The following is a 21,464-nucleotide window of genomic DNA, read 5'->3' on the forward strand; positions in this document are numbered from 1 at the left end:
ACTAGAAGGAGGTTGTCCAGATGCTTAAAGAGCCTTTCCTACACACTCTGCAGGATGTAGACTTATGTGATGACGGAGATGAGACTTGGAATTAGCAAGCTTAGAATTAGCAATAAGTTACCTGTAAGCTTGATATGCCTTCATGGACACACACATAAGCCCTTTTATTCTTTTAGGCAATTCCTCAAATCTCTACCCTGGCTTGGTACACCACACTAGTGCCCCTGCTTCTGGTGCTGGGCGTCACCGCAATCAAAGACCTGGTGGACGATGTGGTGAGGATTTCTCATACAACCTTCTACTCATTGCTTTGAATTGACTTTAAGTTCTCATGCCTTCCTTCTGTATTGAGATGTTTAAAACAGCATTTCCCCATCTTCCTTCTCAAGGCTCGCCATAAAATGGATAAGGAAATCAACAATAGGACGTGTGAAGTCATTAAGGATGGCAGGTACTGTGTCTTCTTTAATTAGTAACTGAGTTTCAAGGATGTAATGCACAATTCTGCCTAGAAACATATTCAGAGATAATTATTACAATGTAGAAGGCTATTAGTACATTAACTTTTTTTTTTTTTCGAGACAGAGTCTCGCTCTGTCGCTCAGGCTGGAGTGCAGCAGCGCGATCTTGGTTCACTGCAAACTCCACCTTCCAGGTTCAAGCAATTTTCCTGCCTCAGCCTCCCGAGTAGATGGAATTACAGGCATGCACCACCACACTCAACTAATTTTTGTACTTTTAGTAGAGACGGGGTTTCACCACGTTGGCCAGGCTGGTCTCAAACTCCTGACCTCAAGTTATCTGCCCTCCTCGATCTCCCAAAGTGTTGGGATTACAGGCATGAGCCACCACACCTGGCCTTAAATTATCTTTTTAATGAGTATGTACCCCTGTTATAATATATCTAATAAGGATAGTGATAAAAATAGATAAAAAGATGACTACTTTGGGTACTAAATTCCATAGGAAATATTCATTAACATTTTTAACATATCAACACTTTTAAAAGTTTTAAACTATAATATTGTTTTAAAGATTTTCAGGCCGGGCGCGGTGGCTCAAGCCTGTAATCCCAGCACTTTGGGAGGCCGAGACGGGCGGATCACGAGGTCAGGAGATCGAGACCATCCTGGCGAACACGGTGAAACCCCGTCTCTACTAAAGAAATACAAAAAACTAGCCGGGCGAGGTGGCGGGCGCCTGTAGTCCCAGCTACTCTGGAGGCTGAGGCAGGAGAATGGCGTGAACCCGGGAGGCAGAGCTTGCAGTGAGCTGAAATCCCGCCACTGCACTCCAGCCTGGGCTACAAAGCGAGACTCCGTCTCAAAAAAAAAAAAAAAAAAAAAAAAAAAAAAAAAGATTTTCACATATACAAACGATATACCCAGTGGACATAATGAACCTACTATAATAATAAAATTAATTTATTTGGAGGCAGACATCTAATCACTATATGTTTATCTGCCATTCATTTATGGCCAAAAATGACCTGGAGATTTAAAACACATTTTTAATATATGTTTATGCCCCAGTTCCCCTAATGTCACAAGAATTTGGTATACAATTCTTAACTCCAGGATTAAAAAAAAAATTTGGCTTATCTTTCAATAAACGAAATTGTAGATGTTTTACATTTCAATATTTCTGAAATTTTAAAATAGAAGTAAGTCTATTTATGTAAGTCTGAAATGACAAATGGATAGGCCTGCACCTTCTTGGCAGGGCTATTAGAAGGCAATTCTGAATACTGAAATATTGGAGGCAATTCTGTTAGAATTGTGACCCCACTGCAAGGGCTGCTCAAGCCATGGCCCTTCCAGACATGCACCCTAGACTTCCAATTCAGGGCAACCCAGAGCTCGTCTTTACCAGTGTAGTAGCTATGGTACAGGCTAAACATATGGGCTGGCCAGGCACGGTGGCTCACACCTGTAATCTCAGTACTTTGGGAGGCCAAGGCAGGAGGATCACTTGAGGCCAGGACTTCGAGGCCAGCCTGGCCAACTTAGTGAGACTCCTGTCTTAACAACAACAACAACCTCTTCTGCTAGGCTCATTGGGACACTTATTCTGTTTTACTGAATGAAGTGTTTCCTAATCCTAGAATTGTAAACAAAGCCAATTAAGATCTTTAAATTGTTGTGATTTTGTCTTTTGACACTTGAAAGGTAACTTTGGAACATAATTTTTTTATTTGCAAGGGAAAAAAAGCCACCTAAACATATTTATAGCTTGGTATAGTCTATATTTGAATTATACAGGGTGGAAGTACGGCTGTAAGTCAGGTTATTTTCCTCAGTGTTGACACATTAAAAAGTCTTGGAATTAGGCCTTAGTTACTATTTTTAGCACTTGAATTTGCAGTTCTGCCTGGAGGCTCTTGCTCAAAAAACAACTCATTACTGATCGCTGAGTTGGTGCTTTCGTTACAGTTGACTACATTAAATTAACAAACACTTATGGAGCACTTTCTGCATGTTGGAGGCAGGACAGTATCCTTGAGAAACTTACAGGTCAAGACAGAAGATGAGACACCTACACACATCATTCTAATAAAATCCATATCAGAATAAAAAACGATAAAAACAAAATGCTCTGACAGTTCAGGGAAGGCAAAAGTCACTTTAGCAAGGGAATGTGGGGAAAGATGTCAAGACTGAGCAAAGCCCTGAAGATGATGTGCTAGGGAGGCTGAAGGAGTTGTGTAAACACAAGTTGTGCTGACAATACAAAGCTCCATTAGACAACTGACCGTAATCCAATTTGTGTATAGCCTCGGGGCCTTAAAGGGAATGCAGTGTCTTTGCCAGTTAAGCCTTTACAATTAAGAAGTTAACAGGCCAGGTGAGGTGGCTCATGCCTCTAATCCCAGCACTTTGGGAGGCCCAGCTGTGTTGATCACCTGAGGTCAGGAGTTCGAGACCAGCCTGGCCAACATGGTAAAAACCCATCTCTGCTAAAAATACAAAAATTAGTCGGGCGTGGTGGCACGTGCCTGTAGTCGCAGCGACTCGGGAGCCTGAGGCAGGAGAATCTCTTGAACCCCAGAAGGCAGAAGCTGCAGTGAGCTGAGATCGTGCCACTGGTTGCAGTGAGCTGAGATCGTGCCACTGCACTCCAGCCTGGGCAACAGAGCGAGACTCTGTTTCAATAAAAAATAATAATGATAATTAATAAATAAATAATAAAGATAATTTAAACAGTAGAGAGTAGGCAAGCTCTGAAGCCCCCACGAAGACTCTGGCAGGCCCACGTGGGTGCCATAACGTAGGTGCTCCTGTCCCGGGACCAGCACGGAGCAAGTGATGGGTCACTGAGAAGGAACACAGCAGGGAGGCGAGTTGGACATAAGCAAAAACAAAAGGCGGTGGCAAGTATTTCCCTGCTACACACATAAGTGGCCCCCATAAACTCTTCCTTACATGACGTAGAGGGAAAGAGCATATCAAAGTCATCATCATTGCTTCCTTCAGAGGTCAATACGATTTTCATGCCCACTTAATATGTTTACGTCATGAAAAAGCAAAATTTTATCATTTTCTCTGTGACTTACACATTTTCCAGAATCTGTAACATCCAGAAAGAATAGTAATTCCCTTGCCTGTAACTTAAAATTTCAATAAGTCCTCATTATTTTTAATCCTTAGGTTCAAAGTTGCCAAATGGAAAGACATTCAAGTTGGAGACGTCATTCGTCTGAAAAAAAATGATTTTGTTCCAGTAAGTGACCAACTTCTGCTTCTCTCGTTCCTTGTTCTCCCCCAGCCCCTGCGCTCGGCTTCTCCCTCAGGGTCTCGGTGTTATCGGTGTGTTTTCTTTTGGACAGGCTGACATTCTCCTGCTGTCTAGCTCTGAGCCTAACAGCCTCTGCTATGTGGAAACAGCAGAACTGGATGGGTAAGTGTGTCTCAATGGGCCTCATTTAAAGCTGGCCTTTGAAGGCACATTCATTCCATTGAAATCGGAGCATTCTGGACCAGAGGGATTGGTATCTGGCGTTGCCTCTGCCACCTGCTGCCTGTCCCTACCGATCTCACCTTTGCCCCTCTGTGAAGCAGAGCTCTACCCACCTGCCTGTCACCACCTCTCAGGGAAGGTAAAAGGATCAGACAGGCGCATATCTGTCTGAGCCCTTTATCAACTGCTGAGCAGTGTCCAGACAGATATGAATAATACTGAGGTTATTATCTGTGTCAGAGAATGGAACAGATTTTTAAGGTCTTTACCAATAGGCAATTTATTTACTTATTTTTGAGACAGAGTCTCACTCTGTTGCGCAGGTTGGAGTGTAGTGGAGCTATCTCAGCTCACTGCAACCTCCACACCCGCTAGGTTCAAACAATTCTCCTGCCTCAGCCTCTTGAGTAACTGAGATTACAGGCGCCAGCCCCCACACCCAGCTAATTTTTGTATTTTTAGTAGAGATGGGGTTTCACCATGTTAGCCAGGCTGGTCTCGAACTCCTGACCTCAAGTGATCTGCCTGTCTCGGCCTGCCAAAGTGCTGGGATTACAGGGGTGAGCCACTGCACCTGGCCTCAATAGGCAATTCTGAATTCTTCTTGTGTTGGTTTTGGTTATTATGCTATCATTTAAAAGAGAATAAAGTTCTGTTTTTGACCAGTTTTCTGACCAGTTTTCAAGGCATTTATTGAGTGCTCACGAGGTTGCAGGCACTTTACATATTAGCTCATTGAATCCTCTAAATGACCATGTGAGATGAATATTACTGGTCTGTATTACCCATGAGGAATCGGAGGCCCAGGGAGGTGCAGCAGCCTGCCCAAGGTCACACAGTGAGTGGTAGAGTCGGGACATTGCTCCCTCTGCTCCTCGTGCCTCATGCTCCAGATATGCATACACTGCTTTACAGAGAGCCGAAATCATGAGACTGAAAACTAGGGCTGGCCAGGCGCGGTGGCTCACGCCTGTTATCCCAGCACTTTGGGAGGCCGAGGCGGGCAGATCACGAGGTCAGGAGATCGAGACCATCCTGGCTAACACACTGAAACCCCGTCTCTACTAAAAATACAAAAAATTAGCCAGGCATGGTGGCGGGCGCCTGTAGTCCCAGCTACTCTGGAGGCTGAGGCAGGAGAATGGCGTGAACCCGGGAGGCGGAGCTTGCAGTGAGCCGAGATCGCACCACTGCACTCCAGCCTGGGCGACAGAGAGAGACTCCGTCTCAATTAAAAAAACAAAAAACAAAAAGCTAGGGCTGTCTTTGCTTCATAGATCAGTCAATTGACTGTTGGAAATCTATCACCCTTTTTTTTTTTTTTGAGAAAAACTTCAAACCAATTAACCACTTCTTAATTGTAAAGGCTAATTGGTTAAAAAACAATTAACCACTTCTTAATTGTAAAGACTTAACTGACAAAGACACTGCATTCCCTTTAAGGCCTTGAGGCTATACCCAAATTGGAGTCTGGGCAGTTGCCTGATGGAGTTTTGTGTTGTCAGGTTGGTCTCAAACTCCTGACCTCAAGTGATCTGCCTGCCTCTGCCTCCCAAAGTGCTGGGATTACAAGCGTGAGCCACCGCGCCCAACTGACTGTTTATTCTGAACTATAAAACTGCTATTATTTCCATGAGAGATTCTAAAGCTTTACAAAGACATAAGATCCTAATATGCCCTGTCAGAACAGAATGGTGAGGTTGAGAATGAACTTATCTAGTCCATGGAAATTCCTGAGTGTTCCTGAATCCTATATAAAGCCATCAGTCATGAGAAGGCAGCCTCATCCTGTCCCCAGCCTGCCCTTGTGCTCACCCACGACCTTACCTTGCGCTATGGTGGGGCAATTGGGAGTAAAGCTACCACCTCCTTTTCCAAATGAAATTGTCTTTCAAAAACATGTGATCCAGTTATTCACTCTGGAAAAGAATTTGACAGAGGCGAAACAGAATTTCTGTAACAAATACGTGTTATAGAATCATCTTAATATGATTAAATAGTAGACGCTACCTTTTCAAATAGCCCTTTGGTAGTCCCCGCTGGTGGTAAAGGTCAAGTCAGTGAGAAGGATGTTTGTGGGCACCTCTGTGCTAACCATCACAACAACAGTGAAGGGAACCAACATTTCCCAAGGTCGGAAATGTTCTCTAGTTCAGGGCATAACTTTATCCAAGCCTGAAATTCCAAGGTGAACAGAGTTTGAAAATAGAAACAGCTAATTATTTAGCCTTCATATCCAGATACAGCTAATGTAACTTTGGATAATTAACATCCATTTCGAACTCGAAAATTTGTTCATTTAATTCTTTCATTTTTCCCCCTTCCTTTAGAGAAACCAATTTAAAATTTAAGATGTCACTTGAAATCACAGACCAGTACCTCCAAAGAGAAGATACATTGGCAACATTTGATGGTTTGTACAAAACATGTCTTACTTTGCTTTAAATTTTAGTTGCTTGGTTCAATTCCTATTGATTAACACCAGAAAGAGTTTTGTATGTGATTAATTATGTGAATCTTATATTTTTAAAAGGTCTTGTTGAATGTGAAGAACCCAATAACCGACTAGATAAGTTTACGGGAACACTATTTTGGAGAAACACAAGTTTTCCTTTGGATGCTGATAAAATTTTGTTACGTGGCTGTGTAATTAGGAACACCGATTTCTGCCATGGCTTAGTCATTTTTGCAGGTACTTTCAGAGTTTCTTGGGAAATTAATCAGCTATGATCTTTAAAGACTTAAAGGAGGGGATTGCTTTTCTGTCCTTTCTCCATCGAGCTATTCCTTTTTTTTTTTTTTTTTTTTTGGAGACAGAGTCTGACTCTGTAGCCCAGGCTGGAGTGCAGTAGTGCGATCTCAGCTCACTGCAACCTCTGCCTCCTGGGTTCAAGTGATTCTCCTGTCTCAGCCTCCAGAGTAGCTGGGATTATAGGCATGTGCTACCATGCCCGGCTAATTTTTGTATTTTTAGTAGAGACAGGGTTTGCCATGTTGGCCAGGCTGGCCTCGAACCCCTGACCTCAGGTGATCTGTCCACCTCAGCCTCTAAAAGTGCTGGGATTACAGGCGTAAACCACCATGCCTGGCCAAGACGAGTAATTTAATTGGTGAGCCAGTGAATTGATTTTTTTTCCCAATTGATAATTACATTGAATTTTCTATTTTCAGGTGCTGACACTAAAATAATGAAGAATAGTGGGAAAACCAGATTTAAAAGAACTAAAATTGATTACTTGATGAACTACATGGTTTACACGGTATTTATTTTTCATCTCAGTAGATCTCTCATCTAGATTGCTGTCTTTTGCGCTAATATTATTATATGTTTTTCTTTTTTTTTTTTTTTTTTTTTTTGAGACGGAGTCTTGCTCTGTAGCCCAGGCTGGAGTGCAGTGGCCGGATCTCAGCTCACTGCAAGCTCCGCCTCCCGGGTTCACGCCATTCTCCGGCCTCAGCCTCCCGAGTAGCTGGGACTACAGGCGCTGCCACCTCACCCGGCTATTTTTTGTATTTCTTAGTAGAGACGGGGTTTCACCGTGTTAGCCAGGATGGTCTCGATCTCCTGACCTCGTGATCCGCCCATCTCGGCCTCCCAAAGTGCTGGGATTACAGGCTTGAGCCACCGCGCCCGGCCATTATATGTTTTTCTAATACAAAGAAATCTTACCTCTTTAGGTGGAACAGAAAAATTCTTGGGCACTCCAAGCTTCAAATGCAGGAAGAAGGGATTTTCCTCAAAAACACCTCACTTTTTCTCAGAAATGCTACACTTTTAACAGGAGAATCCCCTTGGGAAGGGAAATTTCAGTTGTAGGGTGCCCTGAGTGCTTTGATGACGGGAACTGGAAAACCCGGAAGCCCTAGATAAATTAGTGAAGCTGGGCTCCTGAAATCAATGTAGGGTTGGTTTCATTGCTGTTACTTTCCCATAGTGGCAGTTCTCTTAGAAGCAAACCTCCCCTGGCCCCCCCACCCCGCAACATCTACTGTATAGCTCCAAATACAAGGCAAGGCTTAAAATAAAGTATGTCGAGGACCCCCAAGATCACTCCCAGGTTTGATGATTCACTGGAAGGACTTATAGGCCCCAACACATCATTGTATTCATAGCTGTGACTCATTACAACAAAAGGACACAGAGCAAGATCAGCCAGAGGCTCATGGAGCAAAGTGCAAAGGAAACCAGGCGCAAGCTTCCAAAAGTCTGCCATCCCGCCCGCACTCCCCACCAAGCCACACACACAATAGGCACTTAATTCTCCCAGCAGCAGTTAATGACACCACAAGTGAAATGTTGTCTATACCAAGGAAGCCCATGAGAGACTCGGTGTCAAGGGTTTTTAACAAAAAAAACTCTAGACTCCCCAAAAGAATACAGATGGTCAGCATAAACCATGCTGTTTGCACAGTTAGGCATCATGAGTTATTCCTTTTTTTTTTTTTTTTTTTTTTGAGATGGAGTTTCGCCCATCTGCCCAGGCTAGAGTGCAATGGCATGATCTTGGTTCACTACACTCTCCGCCTCCCAGGTTCAAGGGACTCTCCTGCCTCAGCCTCCCAAGTAGCTGGGATTACAGGCAGCCGCCACCCCACCTGGCTAATTTTTGTATTTTTGGTAGAGATGGGGTTTCACCATGTTGGCCAGGCTGGTCTGGAACCCCTGACCTCAAGTGATCTGCCCGCCTTGGCCTCCCAAAGTGCTGGGATTACGAGCATGAGCCACTGCACCCAGCCCATGAGCTATTCTCATCAGAGAATAAAAAATAACCGGGAAATCCTCCAAACATCTAAGTTACCAGATACCAGCCCAGGGCAAACCCTGCAAGCAGGCTTCGGAGGAAGCAGTCTCAGACCTGCTATGTTCGCTCTTTTCTGCCCATGTGGTGACCCCAAATATTAAGCACTCCTTCTACTTCCCAACGAAAATTTTTTCAAGTATTTAGTTCAATTTGAATGCATACTTCTAATACTTACTCTTTGATTGCATATACATATTTAAAATCAGATAAAAATAATAATTTAAGAAACCTTTTCCCCTGCTTTCTCGTTTCATGAGAATTGTATTTGAACTTTTCACAGTCATCGCTGGTGTCATGGTTGTGGTTATGAGTGCGGCACTCTCAAAAGCCTGTTGGCACTCTGCTATTTCCATGACAAAGTTGTGAGATACAGCACTTTTGTAGTCTTTGTTCAGAAATTTAAATTTGTCTCTGGAATTTTATTCCCAGTTGCGAATCTCTGAGTACCACTAGCAGAGTTGACTTTTTATTCCTTCCATAAATATATGCTCATAACTTCTACAACATAATACTTATCATATTGCTTCTTAAGTGATCTTATTTTACAATGTTATGCAATACTTGTGACATTACACCTTAAGGAATAATGGCCCAAATATAGGTGAAATTTTGTTACCCTGAAAAAAAAATTCTGATTGGGCGAGGGCCACCTGTAATCCCAGCAATTTGGGAGACTGAGGCAGGCAAATCACTTGAGGCCAGGAGTTCCAGACCAGCCTGACCAACATGGTGAAACTCATCTCTACTAAAAAGACAAAAATTAGCCAGGCATGGTGGCGCATGCCTGTAATCCCAGCCACTCAGGAGGCTGAGGCATGAGAATTGTTTGAACCAGGGAGGCGGAGGTTGTAGTGAGCCACAGTGGCACCACTGCACTCCAGCCTGGGCGATACAGTGAGACTGTCTTTTAAAAAATCTGTTGAATATTTTCTATAAGCATTCCAGTTTTCCAATTCAGCCTTGTTGGAAGTTGTTTCATGCTAAGCAAGATATCTTCCCCAAACAGTATGTTATTGTTCAAAGTAAACATAATTGAGAGAATGCCCTATAATATAAGACTCTTCAAGGATTTGAATATAAGACACCACCTTCTCTTTTGAAAGATAATTTTGGGAACAAAACCTCACCTTCTGTGGGAGATGTAGGATACATCAGTCAATCGTAGCAATTAAATAGACTTTCAAAGCGTTATGTTGGCGCTGTTTTTATTTGACATACATTATTTTTACAGACTACTAAATTCTCAAACGTATGAAGTATTGAGTAAAGTTAATTAGCATCTAGGAAATGCAAGAGGTTGGAAATCCATCTTCAGAATGCATTTAAATGTTTTCTGTCTTCTAGATCTTTGTTGTTCTTAGTCTGCTTTCTGCTGGTCTTGCCATCGGCCATGCTTATTGGGAAGCACAGGTGGGCAATTACTCTTGGTACCTCTATGATGGAGAAGACTTTACACCCTCCTACCGTGGATTCCTCAATTTCTGGGGCTATATCATTGTTCTCAATACCATGGTACCCATCTCTCTGTATGTCAGGTAAGGCTGTCCTCTCTGGCATTTTGCTTTAATGGAAGAATGTTGTACCTTCTCCCAACATAGTGCCTTCATTTCTAACAATCATTGTTTCAAAGGTCACAAAGAACAGGTAAGAAAATCTCATTCATTTCAGAACTGAGGGTAAGAGAGGAAAAGGAAATTAACATTTGAGTATCCACTCTGTGCCAGGCACCTTTTATCTCATCCTGTTTGCAGATAAGGCTAGGGAATTTCAAAGATCGATTGATACTCCTGTAGTCATTGTTTTATTAGTGAGGTTCCCTTCACACCGGGTTCCAAAGCCCAGACTTCAGAAAGAACCTGGGAGGAGGGGAAGATTTAGCATGTGATGGAAAAACTTAGTTTTCCCTTTCGAAAGTGGTCCTCACCTCTTATCTGAGCCTTCCTTATTATCATCTGCCACACCTAAGGTGGAGAACTTGTGCTTTCTGGCCACTACCTCCTGGTAGGAAAGAAATTTCCTGTCCTTCATCAACCTCTCAAAATGTTCTCTTTTCATCTCAAATCTCAATCACAACAACAAAGTCAGGGGCAATATCTCTGATAAGTGGTAAGCAGCTGATTTGGTGATATTTCTTAATTTTTCACTTTTACTTTTTTTTTTTGAGATGGAGTTTCACTCTTGTTGCCCAGGCAGGAGTGCAATGGCATGATCTTGGCTCACTGCAACTTCCGCCTCCCGGGTTCAAGCGATTCTCCTGCCTCAGCCTCCTGAGTAGCTGGGATCACAGGTGCCCGCCACCACGCCTGGCTACTTTTTTGTATTTTTAGTAGAGATGGGTTTCACCAAGTTGGCCAGGCTGGTCTTGAACTCCTGACCTCAGGTGACCTGCCCACCTCGCCTCCCAAAGTGTTGGGATTACAGGCGTGAGTCACCACGCCCGGGATTTTTCTCTTTTTAATAGGAAAGTTCACTGCCCTTGGCCAAACTGACTTTGAGAGCTTTTTGGGAGGGTTAGTGCTTTGGAATAAACCCAGCAGCCAGAGTTCATTCTTAGTTCTGATAAAGAATAGCCCAGAGACATAGGGATCACATACACACCTATAATTAGAGGCATTTATTTTATTTTAGTGTCATTATATGTGCATTTGCTTTACTTTTAATTTGATTACATGTAGTTACTGTTGTTCTTCTAACATGAAGGAAAGCCCTGGGGCAGCCATCCGTTCCACGGCTACTTTGAGAAAAACTGAGATGAGTGTTACCTTTGTCAAGGGAACTGTTACACAGATAATTTTGCCTAAAACTATCAATGTGTATTATAAAAGAAACTGTATACATAATTTTGTATAAAGGTATGTCACATGACAAATATGATTTATTTTCTTGGAGATAAAGGTCCTTTGAAAACATGCTGGAGGCCGGGCGCGGTGGCTCAAGCCTGTAATCCCAGCACTTTGGGAGGCCGAGGCGGGCGGATCACGAGGTCAGGAGATCGAGACCATCCTGGCTAACAGGGTGAAACCCCGTCTCTACTAAAAATACAAAAAACTAGCCGGGCGCGGTGGCGGGCGCCTGTAGTCCCAGCTACTCGGGAGGCTGAGGCAGGAGAATGGCGTAAACCCGGGAGGCGGAGCTTGCAGTGAGCTGAGATCCCGCCACTGCACTCCAGCCTGGGTGACAGAGCAAGACTCCGTCTCAAAAAAAAAAAAAAAAAAAAAAAAGAAAACATGCTGGAGCAAGTTCTTCCAGATAGTATCTCTGCTTTGACTTCAACCCTCATTCAGAATAAACCCACCCCGCAAGGCCCCAAGTGTGATCTGGTGCTCAGCCTTCCACTCTGCCCGTACCTTTTGCATCTCAGCCCACCTCCCTGTGCTTCTGCCACTCTGGCCCCTTGATACTCTTCCTGCCACAGGGCCTTTGTACCTGCTCTTTTCTCTGCCAGGAGCATCCTTATGTAGGTATCTATCTGCTCCCCTTTCACTAAAAAGGCTTCTACTCAGACAACACCTTATTACCATGGCCTTTCCTGATTCATTCTGTTTCTGACCACTTCTCCTTCATGGAGATCTTCATATCTCCTTACCTTGCTTTGCTTTGATTTTTGTTTGTTTGTTGTTTGTTTTGTTTTGAGACAGAGTCTGGCTCTGTTTCCCAGGCTGGAATGCAGTAGCACGATCTCAGCTCACTGCAACCTCCGCCTGCCGGGTTCAAGTGATTCCGCTACCTCAGCCTCCCTAGTAGGTGGGATTACAAGCACATGCTACCATGCCTGGCTACTTTTTGTGTTTTTAGTAGAGATGGGGTTTCACCATGTTGGTCAGGCTGGTCTTGAACTCCTGACCTCATGATCTGCCCACCTCAACCTCCCAAAGTGTTGGGATTACAGGCATGAGCCACCATACCTGGCCTCTGCTTTGATTTTCCGCAGAGAACTTCTGTCTCTGATACAGCCTCTCTTTATTAGTTTATATATTTGTCTGTCTCTACTAGAAAGTAACCTCCTTAAGAGAACGGACTTTGTTTTGTTTACAGACACGTCCCCTGCACCTAGAATGGTATCTGGTACATAGTAGGCACTTAAGAAATATTTATGGAAGGGAAAGAAGTGGGGAGAGCATTATTTTTCCATCTGTTTAACTTGTTATGGACTTCCTTTGCCCACCTAACAATTGCGGGCTATGTAAACAGCTTCCTTATAACTGAGATAGGTAATGTCCCTTACAGTTTTAAAATTCACATGATCCTTTTATAATATCTTATTTTGGATATTCTATAACCTTATCATAATTTAGGGATCACGATTTGGGGTATTTGCCAAAAGCCTTTTGCCCTATTTGAGAGCGCAGAGGAGTCTGTACCCTAGGATATTCTCACTCCCTCTGCCCTACCACTGAGGGCAAAGGTGAACGCGACCATTCCAGTGCCCCTGGGTGCTATGGGGAATGGGGGAGAAGAGTCAGTCTTGCTGTGTCCACTGCTCTGTCTGCAGTGTTGCTGTGTCATCCATTCTGCTGGGCTGTGGATTCTGAACATGGGTGCCTTGGCTAAATGTGCCCAGGAGTGAGTGGCAAATCTCACTGAGCAATTTTGAATGGAAATTACTTGTCTAAAATCAGCTTGACCCTGACGCCTGAGAATGATGCATGTGGTTAGGAGAAACCAGAGGCTGAGTGCATGGCTTGTCTCCTTGGAGAGGGCTTAGTTTGGGCTGATGTAACAAAAGATCTTTGAAATTTATTGCTCACAGTTCTGGAGGCTGGGAAGTCTCAAATCAAAGCATCGGCAGATTCAGGGTCTGGCAATGGCTCACTTCCTGCTTTATAGGCACAGCCGGTGCCTTCCAGCTACATCCTCACATGGCAGAAGGGGCAAGCAAGCTCCTTTGAGCCCCTTATTAAGGGCACTATTCCCATTCGTAAGGGTGGAGCCCTCGTGACCTAATGACCTTCGAAAGGCCCCACCTCAATACTGTTGAATTGGGGACTGGGTTTCAACATATGAATTTGGAGGGGGATTCTAACATTCAGACCATAGCAGTAAATAAGCAGCTTGCTCTTGTCTGTACAATGAGAATAAAATCTCTACTACTTGCCACTCATATCTGAGCTCCCTACGGAAAATACTCTTCTGTCTTCCTAGCGTGGAAGTGATTCGTCTTGGACAGAGTCACTTCATCAACTGGGACCTGCAAATGTACTATGCTGAGAAGGACACACCTGCAAAAGCTAGAACCACCACACTCAATGAACAGCTCGGGCAGATCCATTATATCTTCTCTGATAAGACGGGGACACTCACACAAAATATCATGACCTTTAAAAAGTGCTGTATCAACGGGCAGATATACGGTGAGTGGAAGCCGTCACTCATTTTCTGGGGGAGTGGGGCTGCCTGCCGTGTGCAGGGCACTACCTGGACCAGAGCCTGTCTCCTGGCATTGCTGGTGCCCTCCCAATGCGGAGTCCTGCTGCTGGGACCATTCTCCAGCTGAGCACCAGAGGAGCACCATGGACAGCACTGGGGACACATGCGTGGGAGAGGACAGCGGCCAGAAGTGGGATCACGACCGGGGCAGTGGCTCATGCTTGTAATCCCAGCACTTTGGGAGGGTGAAGCGGACAGATCCCATGAGGTCAGGGATTCAAGACCAGCCTTGCCAACGTGGCAAAACCCCATCTCTACTAATAATACAAAAATTAACCAGGTATGGTGGTGGCACACACCTATAATCCCAGCTACTTAGGAGGCTGAGGCAGGAGAATTGCTTGAACCCGGGAGGCGGAGGTTGCAGTGAGCTGAGATCGCACCGCTGCACTCCAGCCTGGCGACAGAGCGAGACTCTGTCTAAAAAAAAAGAAAAAAATTAGAAGTCTCATTACTATATGATCCAGCAATTCCACTTCAGGTTATATACTCAAAAATACTGAAACAGGGGCTCAAAGAGGTATTTGTACACCTGTGTTCATAACAGCATTATTCACAATAGCCAAAAGATAGAAGCAACCCAAACGTTGATCAGTGGATGAATGGATAAACAAAATGTGGATACACACAATGGAATATTATTCAGTCTAAGAAAGGAAGGAAAATTTGACACATGCTACAACACAGATGAACCTGAACTCATTTATGCCAGAGGTTAAATTTTTTTGAATTTTTGCAATCAGAACTTGGTGATGACCTTGAGCAGTAGGATATAAATAACTCCCACATGCTTAGTGTTCCAATAATGGAACACTAGGCATAAATGAGTTAAGGACATTATGCTAAGTGAAGTAAGCCAGTCACAAAAGGACAAATATTGTATAATTCTACTTATATGAAGTACTTAGTATAATCAAATTTATACAGACAAAGTAGGATGATGGTTACCAGGGGCCGGGGTCAGGGGAATTGGGAGTTACTGTTTAATGGGTACAGAGTTTCAATTTGGCAAGATGAAATAGCTGCACGACATTGTGAATATACTTGATGCCACTGAACCGTATGCTTAAAAGTGGTTAAAATGGGCTGGGTGCAGTGTCTCATGCCTAAAATGATAAGACTTCGAGGCCTAGAATTCTAGACCAGCTTGGGTAACAAAGCAAAAATTTTTAAAAAATTAGCAGAGTTTGGTGCGCATGCCTATAGTTCCAGTTACCTGGGAGGCTGAGGCAGGAAGATCCCTTAAGCCTGCGAGTTGAAGGCTACAGTGAGTACACCACTGCACTCCAGCACGGGTGACGGAGCAAGACCCTGTCTCAAAACAGCAACCACAAAAATTGGTTGGCTGGTGTGCAGGGGCTCACGTCTGCAATCCCAGCACCTTGGGAGGCTGAGGCAGGCACATCCCTTGAGACCAGGAGTTTGAGACCAGCCTGGGCAACATGACAAAATCCCATCTCTGGCCAGGTACTGTGGCTCACGCCTGTAATCCCAGCACTTTGGGAAGCTGAGGTGGGTGGATCACCAAGTCAGGAGTTCGAGACCAGCCTGGCCAATATGATGAAACTCCATCTCTACTAAAAATACAAAAATTACCTGGGCGTGGTGGTAGGCACCTGTAGTCTCAGCTACTCAGGAGGCTGAGGCAGGAGAATCACTTGAACCCGGGAGGTAGAGGTTGCAGTGAGCAAGATTGTGCCACTGCACTCCAGCCTGGGTGACAGAGCGAAATTCCGTCTCAAAAACAAACAAACAAACAAAAAAAAACACACGCCTCTACAAAAAACAATAATAAAATGATAATAATGCAAAAATTAGCCAGGCATGGTGGTATGTGCTTGTAGTTCCAGTTACTTGAGAGGCTGAGGTAGGATCACCTGAGCCCGGGGACATCAAGGTTATTGTGAGCTGGGTTTACACCAGTGCACTCCAGCCTGGGTGACAGAGTGAAACCCTGACTCAAAAAATCAAACCAAAAATTGGTTAAGATGGTAAATTTTATTATGTGTATTTCACTACAGTTGTTTTGTTTTCTTTGTTGTTTTTGTTTTTAAGACAGTGTCTCACTGTCACCCAGGCTAGAGTGCAGTGGCGCGATCTCAGCTCACTGCAACCCCTCCACCTCCCAGGTTCACATGATTCTCCTCCCTCAGCTTCCTGGGTAGCTGGGATTACAGGCGCACACCACCGCCCCTGGCTAATTTTTTTTTTTTTTTTTTTTTTTTCAGTAGAGATGGGGTTTCACCATGTTGACCAGGCTGGTATCGAACCCCTGACCTCAAGTGAACCACCTGCCTAAGCCTCCCAAAGTGCTGGAGTTACAGGCATGAGCCACCACACCTGGCCTACAATTGTTTTTTTTGTTTGTTTTTGTTTTTGTTTTTTTGAGACAGAGTCTCGCTTTGTCACCCAGGCCGGAGTGCAGTGGCGCAATCTTGGCTCACTGAAACCTCTGCCTTCCGGGTTCAAGTGATTATCCTGCCTCAGCCTCCTGAGTAGCTGGGACTACAGGTGTGTACCACCATTTCCAGCTAATTTTTGTGTTTTTAATAGAGATGGAGTTTCACCATGCTAGCCAGGCTGATCTTGAACTCCTGACCCCAGGTGATCCACCCATCTTAGCCTCCCAAAGTGCTGGGATTACAGGCGTGAGCCACCACACCCAGCCAATAGTTTTAAAAGTTGATTTCGGTTCTAATTTTCTGAAACATTTAGAAATTTAATTTTCTGTAAATTTACAAATAATATTAAGGTTAATACTAGATTCAAATAGGGTGTTCTCTATTTTAAATAGACTTAAAAACACAATTGTTTAAAATGATATAGGGATATGTATATATACTTCCTACTTGTAGGAAACTGTACACCGTGAGTGCCTTTTCTCATAAGGAGTATCAGTGAAGATGGTGGGGCACTGAGGGGCTGAGGACGTGGCTCACATGTGTGGATCCTTCTGACTTGGGGGAGGTAAAGCATTTTAAAGGATATGACCCAGGCCCCTAGGAGAAAGTAGTAGGGAGCGACAGGCACCAGTATTTGAATAACTAGACCAGGGGTCACCTAATGTTTTCTGTAAAGAGCCAGATAATAAAAATGTTAGCCCGTGCAGGCCATATATGGTCTTACCTCCACCACTACATAAGCAAAGCCATGTAAGGAGGGGCCTCTGGACACAGGCGGGGAATCAATTTGTTTTGTCCTGTTTGTTTCTCAGGGGACCATCGGGATGCCTCTCAACACAACCATAACAAAATAGAGGTAAGGCCTTTAAGCTGAAGAATTGTTTGGGATGCTAGGGATGTCAGGGTCCCAGCAGGGCCATGCTTCCTTTGAAGGTCTAGGGAAGACTCTTTTCGTTGCCCCTTCCCTGCTCCTGGTGGTTGTCCACAGTCCTTGGTGTTCCTTGGCTTGGAGACTTGGAAACACAACTCTGTATCTCTGCTTTTGTTGTCACATGGTGTCCCCTTGTGTGTCTGTGTGTCTCTGTGTCCACACTTCCCCTTCTAATAAGGATACCAATCATTGGATTAGGACCCACCCTAATTGAGTGTCACCTCATTTTATCTTGATTACATCTGTAAAGACCCTGTTTCTAAATAAGGTCACATTCATAGGTACCAGAGGTTAGAACTTCAGCATATCTTTTGGGGGAACAGAGTCTAGTCCACCACAAAGTACCTTTTTGACTGGTCCTGGTGGCTCATGCCTGTAATCCCAGTACTTCGGGAGGCTGAGATGGGCAGATCAATTGAGTCAAGGAGTGTGAAACCAGAGAAACCCCATCTCTACAAAAAAAATACAAAAATTAGCCAGGTATGGTGGTGCACGCCCATAGGCCCGTCTACTCAGAAGGATTGCTTGAGCCCAGGAGGCGGAGGTTGCAGAGAACTGAGATCAAGCCACTGCAGTCCAGCCTGGGTGACAGAGTGAGACCCATATATGGTCATATATGTTTCCAAAAAAAAAAAAAAGGTATCTTTTTATTGAAGACAGTTGTGAGCCTCTTGACATTTAAGAATGTGCTAAAATCCTAAGGTGGTTTTTGCATAATTGAAACCTTGCCTTTCAAGGAAAGTTCATGTCATGTGTTAAGTGAAAAATATTTTATAAAATTATATTTTGTTTTTCTCCATTTCTTTCAGCAAGTTGATTTTAGCTGGAATACATATGCTGATGGGAAGCTTGCATTTTATGACCACTATCTTATTGAGCAAATCCAGTCGGGGAAAGAGCCAGAAGTACGACAGTTCTTCTTCTTGCTCGCAGTTTGCCACACGGTCATGGTGGATAGGATTGACGGTGAGTGTTTCTCTGGCATCTCAGGCATTAGAGACCAGGTTTTTTGTTTCCGGGTAACTCCTGCTTATGACTCAAATGCATGTCAAGTAGTACAAATCTGTCGCATATTCGAATGCAGTGAATGTTTTTCAGCACTTACCACTAGAGGGTTTATGGAAGAGCAAAGTAGGAAACAAGCTTCTTGTCCCTGAAAATTTACATCTTATTCATAGTTATGGCTCCAGGTGTATTTTTTTCACTTTGCAAATGAAATCTTATTGAAATGATTGATACTTGAATTATGATAGAAGAATCTAACTTTTCTTAGCACATTTATTACTGAGCATTTACTGAGTGTGAAAAGTCAAGCCTTATCTATATCAGAAATGGACTCTGAACTTGACTAATCTTTTCTACCAAATAATTTTAGATATATGCTCTTATTTACTAGATTCTGTTATAGTTTGGGTTTGAAATAATATCAGCCTCAGCCTGGATCTCTTCTGGGTGCCTTTTCCATTTAAAGGAGCATAATTAATGTGAATTTCATGGGAACAAGCAGAATGACTTGTAAGTTCCTTTGCAGAATCCTTCAATGCAGTTTGTGCCAGCTTTGTCACAGCAAGTTTGTCCTATATCAAGGAAAGCTAGTCATTTTATCACAAATAGACATAATGATAAGTTATATAGACACACGTGCACTTTATAGAAAGAGCAAAAGGAGTTCCTTTGGTGTTTCTGTAATGAAGCATAGTCTGCCTTCACTTCATTCATTCACTTCATCCACTTCACTACATCTTCCACTTTTTACTTCAGTCAGTGCAGCATACATAAGTCTCTCTTCTCAACCTTGATGTTTCATATGTAGCAGGTATGAAATTTCTAGAGAAGGAATATGCATAAAAACTAAATGTGTAGGCCAACGCATGGTGGCTCACACCTGTAATCCTAGCATTTGAAAGGTCGAGGTGAGTGGATTGCTTGAGCTCAGGAGTTCAAGACCAGCCCGAGCAACATGGCAAAACCCCATCTCACCAAAAAATACCAAAAATTAGCCAGGCGTGATAGCACATGTCTGTAGCGCCAGCTGCTCAGGTGGGGATCACTTGAACCCAGGAGGTCAAGGCTGCAGTGAGCCATAGTCTCACCATTACACTCCAGCCTGGGTGATGGAGTGAGACCCTATCTCAAAAAAACAAAAAGCAAAACAAAACAAAAAACACCTAAATGTATAGAAGCTGTATGTGATACTTTTCAGCAAGTTGCAAAGAAACCCATTTTCCAAAGATGAATCTAATATTGCAATGAAGCAAGGTAACAGAGTTCAGATTAGGGTGGATACATGGAAGCGTTTATCAGCAGACAATGTGGGGAAAGATAGAAAGGGATGATACCAGGTCATGAATCATGGAAGCAGAGGTCAAAGTCTATTTGACTCGCCAAGCCAATTTTACTCAGTCTGTAAGCATAAAGTATGACGTTACAAAGTCACCTGGTTCTCTTTGGTTTTGACTCATTAGTACAATTGTTGTACTCTTCTCTGAGTACATGATAGTATTTTAAGGGCTAACTGGTCAACTTAGGCCAATGTAAATTCATCCTGTAGTCCCTATTCTATTTTTCCCCAGTGGGATATTATGGGAAGAGCCCTGGACTACGTGCTAGAGATGAGTCAGTCCAGTTTGGGTCCCTGTCTGAGAACCACCTTCCTCGGTGTTGTAGTAAGAAGGTTGGATGTACAAAGTTCCTTCCAGCAGGGCTGGGTGTGGTGGCTCACACCTGTAATCCCAGCACTTTGGGAGACCGAGGCGGGCAGATCACGAGGTCAGGAGTTGGAGACCAGCATGGCCAACATGGTGAAAACCCGTTTCTACTAAAAATACAAAAAATTAGCCTAGCATGGTGGCATGTGCCTGTAATCCCAGCTACTTAGGAGCCTGAATAGGAGAATTGCTTGAACTTGGCAGGCGGAGGTTGCAGTGAGCCGAGATCATGCCACTACACTCCAGCCTGGGCAACAGTGCAAGACTCGGTCTCAAAAAAAAACAAGAACACAAAGTCCCTCCAGCCTAACCTATTGCAACTCTTTGTCCACTGTCAGGTGAGGTCAAGGGTTGTACAGAATAGAGACATGTTACGTTTCTAGTGCAGGAGCTTAGAGAAATTGATTTTGGCTTTTAACCATAAAGTACCAGGAAAGGATCCCTTGAAAGGACCTTGAGGACTACGCCTCCAATTTTTTTTTTTTTTTTGAGACAGTCTTGCTCTTGTCACCCAGGCTGGAGTTCAATGGCACGATCTCAGCTCACTGCAACCTCCACCTCCCGGGTTCAAGCATAATTCTCATGCCTCAGCCTCCTGAGTAGCTGGGACTAGAGGTGCCCACAACCACACCCAGCTGATTTTTGTATTTTTAGTAGAGATGGGGTTTCCCATGTTGGCCAGGCTGGTCTCCAATTCCTGACTTCAAGTGATCTGCCCACCTTGACCTCCCAAAGTGCTGGGATTACAGGCGTGAGCCACCGTGCCCGGCCACATGCATTAGTTTTCTGCTACTCTGTAGTGAATTAGTGTAACTCAGCTACTGAAAACACCCGTTCATTAGCTTACGGTTCTGTAGGGCAGAATTCTTAGCATGGCATGACTGGGTTCTCCGCTCAGCATCTGACTAAAATCAAGTTTGGGCCATGTTCTCATCTGGAGCTCAGTGTCTTCCACATTCAGTGTGGTTGCAGCAGGATTCAGTTCGCTATGCTTGTAGAATTGAAGTCCCCATTTCTTTATTGGCTGTCAGCTGGCTTGCTTTCCCCTCCTAGAGACTGTCCTCATTCCCTGCCAGCTGGTCCACTCCATCTGCAAAGCCAGCAGTGGAGAATCTCCCTTAAATTGGGCCTTTTTCATACTGCTCCAAGTCTCCCCACAAGAAGAGGCCTGTGCTAAGCTCATCTAATTAAGTCAGGAACACCTGGATAATCTATTTTTAAGGTCAGCTGATTAGGA

General features: G+C 43.9%; 2 protein-coding genes and 1 long non-coding RNA gene across 8 annotated transcripts in view; all 3 read left to right on the plus strand.

Moving 5' to 3' along the window:
- ATP8B1 (ATPase phospholipid transporting 8B1) overlaps positions 1 to 21,464 on the plus strand; it is a 160,898-nt gene that overhangs the window by 102,390 nt on the left and 37,044 nt on the right. For all 6 annotated transcript variants that reach the window (XM_028838128.2, XM_028838127.2, XM_077974753.1 and 3 more), the window contains 11 exons: positions 177 to 275; positions 390 to 451; positions 3,648 to 3,720; positions 3,827 to 3,897; positions 6,288 to 6,370; positions 6,491 to 6,649; positions 7,129 to 7,217; positions 10,104 to 10,294; positions 13,902 to 14,110; positions 17,401 to 17,444; positions 18,329 to 18,485. In XM_028838128.2, coding sequence (XP_028693961.2) covers positions 177 to 275; positions 390 to 451; positions 3,648 to 3,720; positions 3,827 to 3,897; positions 6,288 to 6,370; positions 6,491 to 6,649; positions 7,129 to 7,217; positions 10,104 to 10,294; positions 13,902 to 14,110; positions 17,401 to 17,444; positions 18,329 to 18,485 — 1,237 coding nt within the window. The remainder of the gene's footprint in view (positions 1 to 176; positions 276 to 389; positions 452 to 3,647; positions 3,721 to 3,826; positions 3,898 to 6,287; positions 6,371 to 6,490; positions 6,650 to 7,128; positions 7,218 to 10,103; positions 10,295 to 13,901; positions 14,111 to 17,400; positions 17,445 to 18,328; positions 18,486 to 21,464) is intronic.
- The window catches only part of NARS1 (asparaginyl-tRNA synthetase 1), a 191,611-nt gene that overhangs the window by 92,198 nt on the left and 77,949 nt on the right, over positions 1 to 21,464 (plus strand). The gene's annotated exons all lie outside the window — the stretch shown is intronic.
- Positions 11,125 to 12,053, plus strand: LOC144336383 (uncharacterized). The gene is made up of 2 exons (XR_013408120.1): positions 11,125 to 11,676; positions 11,996 to 12,053. It is a non-coding gene; the product is annotated as an uncharacterized LOC144336383 (long non-coding RNA).

The sequence above is a fragment of the Macaca mulatta genome, chromosome 18 (assembly GCF_049350105.2).
Source record: "Macaca mulatta isolate MMU2019108-1 chromosome 18, T2T-MMU8v2.0, whole genome shotgun sequence".
NCBI classification, from domain to species: Eukaryota; Metazoa; Chordata; class Mammalia; order Primates; family Cercopithecidae; genus Macaca; species Macaca mulatta.